Raw genomic sequence first — 9,133 nt, 5'->3', positions numbered from 1 at the left:
AACCTTATCTTCTGTGGGATCCATGACATAAACTCAGCTGGCTGCTTGAGGAAGTTCACAGCCTAGGCTCACTTTTCTTTTAACCAAGTTTTGTTGATTTTTAAAGCAAGATGTAACGTTCCAACAAGAACAGTTAATGTTCAAGAGGACTGCTCTGCCTATTTTCTTTAAAGCAGTTATTTATACGTGTAAATACTGAACAGACAAAAAAAAGCTAGTGCTTATGAAGCTTTTATTTTTATTTTTTTACCAGAAGCAGCAGTATACTATCAACTATCAGCTCTCGATCTAAGTCTAGAAGACTAAATCTAGTTTTCTACTTGCTTCCCACTCCCTATAGGTAGCACAGTTTTTAACAACATAAAGAACACAGTTATGAGTTGAAGCCAGTGGTGTTTATTCATTGTTTTCCAGCAGAAGCACAAAATGACTGCACCCCCTATACTGTGAGATGTCATAGTCAATGCAAGAGCTCTAGAAACACCCTTTCTTAATCAAGATTTATTTGGCTTTTGTTTGGTGATCACAGACACTACAATTTTACAATTTTTTTTCACGTAGTTTATTTTTAATATAAAAACTATAATTTTATTTTTTTCTAAGCCTATTTCAAATATTTTCCATTCGGACTTAGTAGACAAGCACTCCTTTAAAACTAGATGTGAAGTACCAGCTGACATTCAGTCTATCCATCAGAAACTTTTTACCTATTCAGTATTTAAAGGTGAAAGTTCCCAGTCTTTTCCGTGGCAGTTACAAAGCTGTTGGAAAAAATAAAACTACACCTACCAAAAATAACTTTGTCACAGGTATACATCACTCGGCAAGAAATCCAGCACTAGGGAGCAGATCATGAGATAAGCAAATCTACTGATGGTACAACCATAGATAAATAGCTAGAATGTTAAGATGTTCTCAGCATATCAAGAAATTCCGACACCTCACCTGTGTTACGCTCCATTTAACAGGACAGAAAACTCTTCCACCCAATCTATGGAACGGGAAGCCTCATTAAGACTTGAGAAAGCTTCTCCATTTTGTGATATTCCATTAATTTCTGGTTTCATAGAAAACAGACAACCAGTGCGTGATTTTACCACTTAAAAAAAACATTTATACTTATCTAAATATGTAAAAAAATGGATAGAATTGGGATTCTCTCCTTTTAAAAACTTTTTTTTTTAACTACTAAAAAACTTGCATTTACAAAATAGTCGATAAAAATATTCCTCTGAATTGTACAAGAAGAAAAGTATACGGATCACCAATTAAAGACTTGGTACCAGACGTTATTCAGACTTCGCTTCTTCTTTCTCTACTGTTGCATCAGATACTGGGGCCTGAATAAGAAAAAGAAAACAAAATGCAAAAAGTATCTAAGGAATGCAGACTTTGAATTCATAATATTTTTAACACAAACGTTAGTCAACTTGACATACAGAACAACCATGCCTTGCTTCTATATTCCATGCTTTGTAGTCTTAGTGAATCAAATCGGTGTGCTTATTTCTCTTGGATAACACTCTACTAAACTCCAGTTTTCTCAAAAGAGCTTCTAACAGCTCAGATGCAGCATTATGGATTTCACAATGCTCGTACAGTTACCACTCAATATACACTTACAACATTTTTTAGGAAAAAAAAAAGTTTCAAGACTTGCCTTATTGAAATTATAAAAAAAGAATGAAATAAATCCTTGCATATATTGCAATTAAAAAAGACACTATAAATATACTTTATGTATTTGAATGCAGCACGGTTAACATTTTTAAATAAAATCTTCCAATATTTTAAAGCAAGTAGCATTTAGGCACTCAGTACTGCATTGAAATTTACACTGCACTGAAAATGTTCTGAATGTAGCACAACCACACTGCCCTTATGTCAGGCCTCTATATGTTGTACCTCAACTTCAGGATAAATTCATACAAACTTATCTGATTACAGTCGTGACTCCATCTGGACTAGAAAATTGTTACCTCTCGCAATATAGTTTAAAAAGAATACAACATAAAATTTTTACTTAATTTCATTATTCTAAAGGTTTACAGCACCACCAGCAAAATATATTGTTTAATTATAGTGGAACCCCAATACCTACAAATTATCACCACCTAGAAGCATTTTGAAGGACGGAATACATTAGCCTCCCACCACTCACCCCTCACTGAGGCATTATGCTCTTTTGAACCAAAGAATTAACTGCCCTTTCATGATTAATTCACCAGTTTTGACTGGTGTGACCATGAAATGGTCCATGAAATGTGGAAAAGGGGTCTGGCCACTTGGCAAGAATATAGGAATGCTGTCAGGGCCTGCAGGGATGTGACAAGGAAGGCCAAAGCCAAACTGGAATTGGATCTGGCAAAGGAGATACAGGATAATAGGAAAGGTTTTTTAAGTATGTCAACAGTAAAAGAAAAGACTAGGGAAAATGTGGGTCCCCTAAGAAATGAAGGGGGTGTTCTGGTAACATGGGATGCAGAGAAGGCAGAGATAATGAACGTCGCCTTTGCTTCTGTCTTCACTGTGAGAACTCCCCCTTGGGACTCCTGAATCTTGGGGGTGAGAGGGTCTGGGGAATGGAAGGTTCCCCTTTGGTGAGGGAGGAGATGGTCCAAGAGAGTCTATGCAACATCAGTGTATGTAAATCCATGGGCCTCGATGGGATGCATCCACATGTGCTGAGAGAGTTGGCAGAGGTGATTACTGAGCCACTCTATCATCATCATTGAGAGGTCATGGAGAATGGGAGAAGTGTTTGAAGACTGGAGGAAAGCCAACGTCACTTTAGTCTTCAAAAAGGGCAAGGAAGATATGGGGAACTCCAGGCCAGTCAGCCTCTCCTCTGTCCCTGGAAAGGTGATGGAACAGTTTGTTCTGGATGTCACTTCCAGGCAATGGATGAGAAGTGAGTTATCAGGAGTAGTCAGCACAGGTTCACCAGGGGGAGGTCATGTTCAACCAACCTGGTAGCTTTCCGTGATAACATTACCGACTGGGTACATGGGGGGGGGAGAGCAGTGGATATAGTCTACCTTGATTTCAGCAAGGCATTTGATACCACATCCCACAGCATCTTTATAACAAGGCTGAGGAAGTGTGGAATAGAAGAGTGGACGGCGAGGAGGGCTGAGAACTGGCTGACTGGCAGAGCTCAGAGGGCTCTGATCAGTGACACAGAGTCCAGTTGGAGGCCTGTGCTTAGCACTGTTCCTCAGGGTTGGGTCCAGTGCTGTTCAACATCTTCCTCAGTCACCTTGAGTCCACCCTCAGCAAGTTTACTAATGATACAAAGCTGGGAGGAATGGCTGACATGCCAGAAGGCTGTGCTGCCATTCAGTGAGACGTGGACAGGCTAGAGGGAGAGAGTAAGCAGATGAGGTTTAACAAGAGCAAATGTAGAGTTGTGCACCTAGGGAAGAATAACCGCAGCCACCAGTACAGGTTGGTGGGTGACCTGCTGGAGAGGAGCTCTGAGGAGAGGGACTTGGCTGCCCCGGTGGATGACAGGCTGGCCATGAGCCAGCAGTGTGCCCTGGTGGCCAAGGAGGACAATGGCATCCTGGGGTGCATTAAAAAGAGCGTGGCCAGCAGGTCGAGGAAGGTGATCTTCCCCCTCTACTTTGCCCTGGTGAGGCCCCACCTGAAGTACTGTGTCCAGTTCTGGGCTCCTCAGTACAAAAAAGACAGGGATCTCCTGGAAAGAGTCCAGCAGAGGGCCACAAAGATGATAAAGGACATGGAACACTTCCCTGATGAGGAAAGGCTGAGACACCTGGGTCTGTTCAGCCTTGAAAAAAGACTCAGAGGGGATCTGATCCACGCATATAAATATCTGAGAACCGGGAGGCAAAGGCATGAGGCTGAACTCTTCTCAGCAGTGTGTGGCAATAGGACAAGGGGAAATGGCCACAAACTGATGCATAGGAAGTTCAGCACTAATGTGTGTGGGAACTTCTTCCCAGTGCAGTGACAGAGCAGTGGCACAGCTGCACAGAGAGGTGGTGGAGTCTCCTTCTCTGGAGACGTTCCAGACCCGCCTGGACGCCTACCTGTGCAACCTGGGCTAGGGAGCTGCTGTGGCAGGGGGTTGGACTCCATGATCTCTGGAGGTCCCTTCCAACCCCTACAGTTCTGTGATTCTGTGACCAGCCTGAAGGTGAGTTCCCAAAATCATCATCCATTCCTTAAATTAACATCTCCTTTAACTAGTATATTAAATGGACCACAGATGAAAAACAGTGACAAATTGAGCTTTCTTTGGTATTACCAAAATAAAGCAAACACAAATGGAAAAATCAAATTGGTCAGTGCTAATACACTGATAGAGCCACATGTGAATGTAAGCCTACCAAAGAACTCACATTTACAGCACAACTTTGACACAAAAATCAAAACATTTGTAAATAGAGAAATGTTAATCCAAAGTTGTCTTGCCCACACAAGTATCACTCTGTAGCTTCTCCCCAAGAAAACCACTATCTACCTAAAAGCCTCTTTTCCCCTCCTTGAAGATACATTTGCACAATGTGAAAAAATAAAAATTACTTTTTAATGTTAAAAGTCAGTAAAAACGTATCATATTTAAATTAACGAATCCTGATTATATGATCAAACTCAACTGACTGTAACTGAAATGAGCAAGGCAGTCAATAATGCAGTAATCTGAGAGTAATTCTAAGCACGTTACTGCATCAAAGCTGGTTTTATCCAATTGTTAACAGCTGACCAAACAGGAGGCACTGCCTCCCTCAACAGATCTTGTCCTAAATTTAAAACTAAGTGATGCCCACCTCCCAGAAAAAAAAAAGCAAGGCGAAGGATGTTTTCATTTAGATGATCACCAAGTAGAAAAAAAAAATCAGCAACACAATCATTTTAGCAGATAATTACAACTAAGACTGCTTTGGTCCATTTCTCAACAACTATTAGTTGTTCTTGTATGCCTTTTCCCCTCCTCCTTCTATGAGCCTTCTCCCTCAACCAGCAGGCAAAACAGCACCTTGCTGAAGGACGCTATCCTGTACTGGAATTTGGTTAAGATTTTCACCTTTTTATTTCATGTCAAGGACTGTTAACACATCACTGCAACTCTTTTGAGAACAACCAGAACCTCCTTGATTTATTTACTAATGCTTCAATAACCTACAGTTTTGTTTGCCATGAAATATATTCTACTTTAAGAACTGCGTTTCTAACACTCATATCTAAACTGGTTACAATAAATTATGCAGCTGTTTTAGACCAAAGAATACAACTTTACCTCCTCACTTTTAGTTTCTCCATTTTCTGCAGGCAAGTTGTCCTTTATCTGTTCTTGGTTTGTCTCTTCAGTCTGTTTTCCTTTAGGCCCCTTTTTCCCCTTTGATTGGGCTTTCTTGTTCTCAGACTTATCCTGTAATTAAATGAAATAAATTCATATAATCTATAATGTAAATTTTGAAAGTGATTAAACAAAAGCAGGATGGACACACCAACAGCAAAAGCTACTACTAACAAGCTAATACATACTTCCCTGAAGAACACATATTGTACAAACGTTATGCTCAACAAAATCTAGGATCATTATATTGTACAGCAACTAAAAACACTGCTTAGAGTGGTGCAAACCCATCTGGAAAACCTATCAGAGAGAAAAAACAATTGTATTAAATTCCAGTGGAGAGTCAGGGCAATTTGTCATATGTGGTTTAATCTCTTGTGACAGATGTAAAAAAATTAACAAAAACAACAAAATCCATCAATAGTCATTTCACTCTGTAAACACCAAACACTTCAGATTCAGTTTTTCTTTTGCATTGACAGGCTAGAATTTCAGTAACTTATACTAAATAGACATACACCTAAAGGTATCATTTTCAGCACTCCCTTGCAAGTCACATCTTCTATATCTGCCATCTCTTCTTGTTAACTATTTTCTTATAGAAATACTTTTTTATAAGAATCTTCTCCCAAACATTCCACATAACAATCAAGTACTACAAAGTCAGTTCTCCAGCTGATCCCCATGCTTGTAAAACACCTACATCAATCTTAACTGATAGAGAAGAAGTTTTTGACACCATACCTCAAAAATTAACAATGATTTTATAGATACTAACAAAAGTTTTTAATAAATGACAAACTACAGGCTAGGGAGTTGGACAGAGAGGAATCAGATGAGGTTTAACAAGAGCAAGTGTAAAGACTTATACCTAGGAAAGAATAACCACAGCCACCAGTACAGGTTGGTGGGTGACCTGCTGGAGAGGAGCTCTGAGGAGAGGGACTTGGCTGCCCCGGTGGATGACAGGCTGGTCATGAGCCAGCAGTGTGCCCTGGTGGCCAAGGAGGACAATGGCATCCTGGGGTGCATTAAAAAGAGCGTGGCCAGCAGGTCGAGGAAGGTGATCTTCCCCCTCTACTTTGCCCTGGTGAGGCCCCACCTGGAGTACTGTGTCCAGTTCTGGGCTCCTCAGTACAAAAAAGACAGGGATCTCCTGGAAAGAGTCCAGCAGAGGGCCACAAAGATGATAAAGGACATGGAACACTTCCCTGATGAGGAAAGGCTGAGACACCTGGGTCTGTTCAGCCTTGAAAAAAAGACTCAGAGGGGATCTGATCCACGCATATAAATATCTAAGAACCGGGAGGCAAAGGCATGAGGCTGAACTCTTCTCAGCAGTGTGTGGTGATAGGACAAGGGGAAATGGCCACAAACTGATGCATAGGAAGCTGCACTAATGTGTGTGGGAACTTCTTCCCAGTGCAGTGACAGAGCAGTGGCACAGCTGCACAGAGAGGTGGTGGAGTCTCCTTCTCTGGAGACGTTCCAGACCCGCCTGGACGCCTACCTGTGCAACCTGGGCTAGGGAGCTGCTGTGGCAGGGGGTTGGACTCCATGATCTCTGGAGGTCCCTTCCAACCCCTACAATTTTGTGATTCTTCTGGGCAGGTACTGAGTAAGTGACAAGAATGTAATCCATTTATACCTCTAAGCAGGTGAATGCTATAATGACCTACCTTAAGATGTATCTGATCTCATTAAAAATAGTGTGCATTCCATGTCTGTTTTTCAATGTATACCCTAATTTACTGTTTCTGAACAAAAATTTACTGAGAAAAAAATAACTGCATTTTAGTTCATTCTATGTGTAGCAGAAAAGTGCACTCCTCCATACTGTTTTCTCTCCAAGAGTTCATCCTCACAAAAGAAACAAACAAATAAAAAACAAGCAGCACCAACAAAAACCAACATCAGTTTACTGAGCTATTTTACACAAGGAACTTTTTAATATACATTTAAATACATTTCTTATTGTATATGAATGATCTTGCAAGTTATTGTCTTTATAGGAATATAATTCTGTCAAATGATGGCAATTACTTAGCAGTTCTGTTTTACATCACTGTATGCAAACATGCAGTACATTATATGATATATAGAGGGTGCAATGTGAAAAATAAGTAAGTGAAAAAACGCCAAAATGTCAGCTAAGTTGTCAATGTCCACAAAACGTCAGAGATTTTTTCTATGTTTAGAAAAGATTATTTTTAAAATTCTCTACAACACCAGGATGAGGTTAAAAAAAATGCAATATAAAGTTACAAATGCTAGTACTTAGTATTACTAATTCAAATAAGCAACTTCACAACACATAGGGTTCTGGAATTTTCAAAATAACAATCAATGAGACACACCATGCAGAGACTTAAGGGAAAAAAATAAGAGGATCAGAAGTGAAACAATTTGGAAAGCTTCTCAAAATTCTTTAGGCTTAAAAGGAAGCGAGTGAAAACAAATTCCCATTCAAGCCACTCGAATAAAAGTGTGCGCAGTAACGCTAAGGAATATTAACGTGAGACCATCAACAGCTCTGCAAAACTTCTTAACTTGCTGCCTTTGAAATGATCCTAAGGCATTTGCTTGAGGAAGAAAATACTCAATAAGGACCTAAAAGCTTGTAACAACACAGGAACACAAAAGCACACACACTGATATGCTATCAGATACAGAGTGTCATTTGTTAAAAAATAATTTAAAAAAAGATTTCCATCTCAGCTATTGAACTACACCACAGATCTGAAACATGATGCCAAACCACACTGAATTTGCACACATGCACGGACACAAAGCTTGCAGACATGACTAGAAACGTGGTTCCTCTTCAATGGCTTGGCTGAAAAATTCAAATAACGTTTTCTTATCAAAAGCCACTGATGTGAAATATCTCTTCCCCCTCCCCGCGCCCCGGGGCTCTCACCTTGGCCGCCAACGCCTTGGGTTTGGACTCTGCTTTGTCCGGAGCAGGCTTCTGAAGAGAAAGCAGAAGCAGAGCTGTGTTCAGCTGTAGGCACACCCCCACCATCACGCACGCCCCCGCCCGCCCGGTGCCGCGCCGTTACTCACGGCAGAGAGCCGCGCCGATCTCCTCTTCGGTACCTCCTCAGCGGCCTCCGCACCGCTGGCGGCTACCTGCCAACACAAAGCGCGCGCGTCACACGGCGCATGCGCGGCACACAGAGGCGGCCCAGATGCGACCACGTGACGCGCCGCTCGGCCCGCCCCCTCTCTCCGCCGCCGCTTTCGGATCGCGAGCCTCGGCCGGGCGCCCGCGGCCGAACGTTCCAGAGCACGCCGCGGAAAGGGGCGGCGTCGCCCAGCGCTGGCCCTCCTGGGCGCGCTGCCCGCCGGCGAGTTCAGCCGAGTGGCGACGGCCGCTCCCCTCGTCCCTCTGTTTCTCCTCGCCCCCAAGCTTAGCGTTCCCCGCCTCTGCTGTTTCCCCCCCCCGCATCACCTTTCTCTTCGGCATAGCGAAGCGCGCGGCGGCTCCCGCCCGGCTGCTGCTGCGCGCTGACTGCCTCACCGCCAGGCGCTGCGGCCGCCCGCCCGCCCGCCAGCCGCGCTGCGCAGAGAAACCGCCCCCCCCCATCCCAGCAGCGCCAGCGGCGCCGCAACAGGATCCAGCCGGATTGGAGGGGGAGAGGCGGGGCAGGGGGCGACGCGCACCGCGCTCGCCGGCCGCCGGCAGCACCGCCTCCCGCGGGGCAGCGGAGGGGCGGGGCCTCGCACCTAACCCGCGCTTAGGTGCCCCGAGGGGAACGCCTCCGGATTGGCTGGCCGTCGTCACGTGGCAGCACCTGTCTCTTC

General features: G+C 43.4%; 1 protein-coding gene across 1 annotated transcript; it reads right to left on the bottom strand.

The window, feature by feature from the left end:
* Nucleotides 1–380: 380 nt before the first annotated feature.
* On the bottom strand, nt 381–8,981 carry HMGN1 (high mobility group nucleosome binding domain 1). Its single transcript, XM_065741688.1, has 5 exons — nt 8,781–8,981; nt 8,393–8,458; nt 8,247–8,297; nt 5,267–5,398; nt 381–1,340 (listed from the first exon to the last, which is right to left on the bottom strand). Exons 1-5 carry the CDS (start codon nt 8,913–8,915, stop codon nt 1,290–1,292), a joined length of 435 nt encoding a protein of 144 aa, XP_065597760.1. The 5' UTR covers nt 8,916–8,981; the 3' UTR covers nt 381–1,289.
* Nucleotides 8,982–9,133: the final 152 nt, after the last annotated feature.

Source organism: Cyrtonyx montezumae, unplaced genomic scaffold, assembly GCF_038088225.1.
Source record: "Cyrtonyx montezumae isolate F1298 unplaced genomic scaffold, pur_monq_1.0 scaffold_3, whole genome shotgun sequence".
NCBI classification, from domain to species: Eukaryota; Metazoa; Chordata; class Aves; order Galliformes; family Odontophoridae; genus Cyrtonyx; species Cyrtonyx montezumae.
This window is presented reverse-complemented; position numbering and strand designations above follow the sequence as displayed.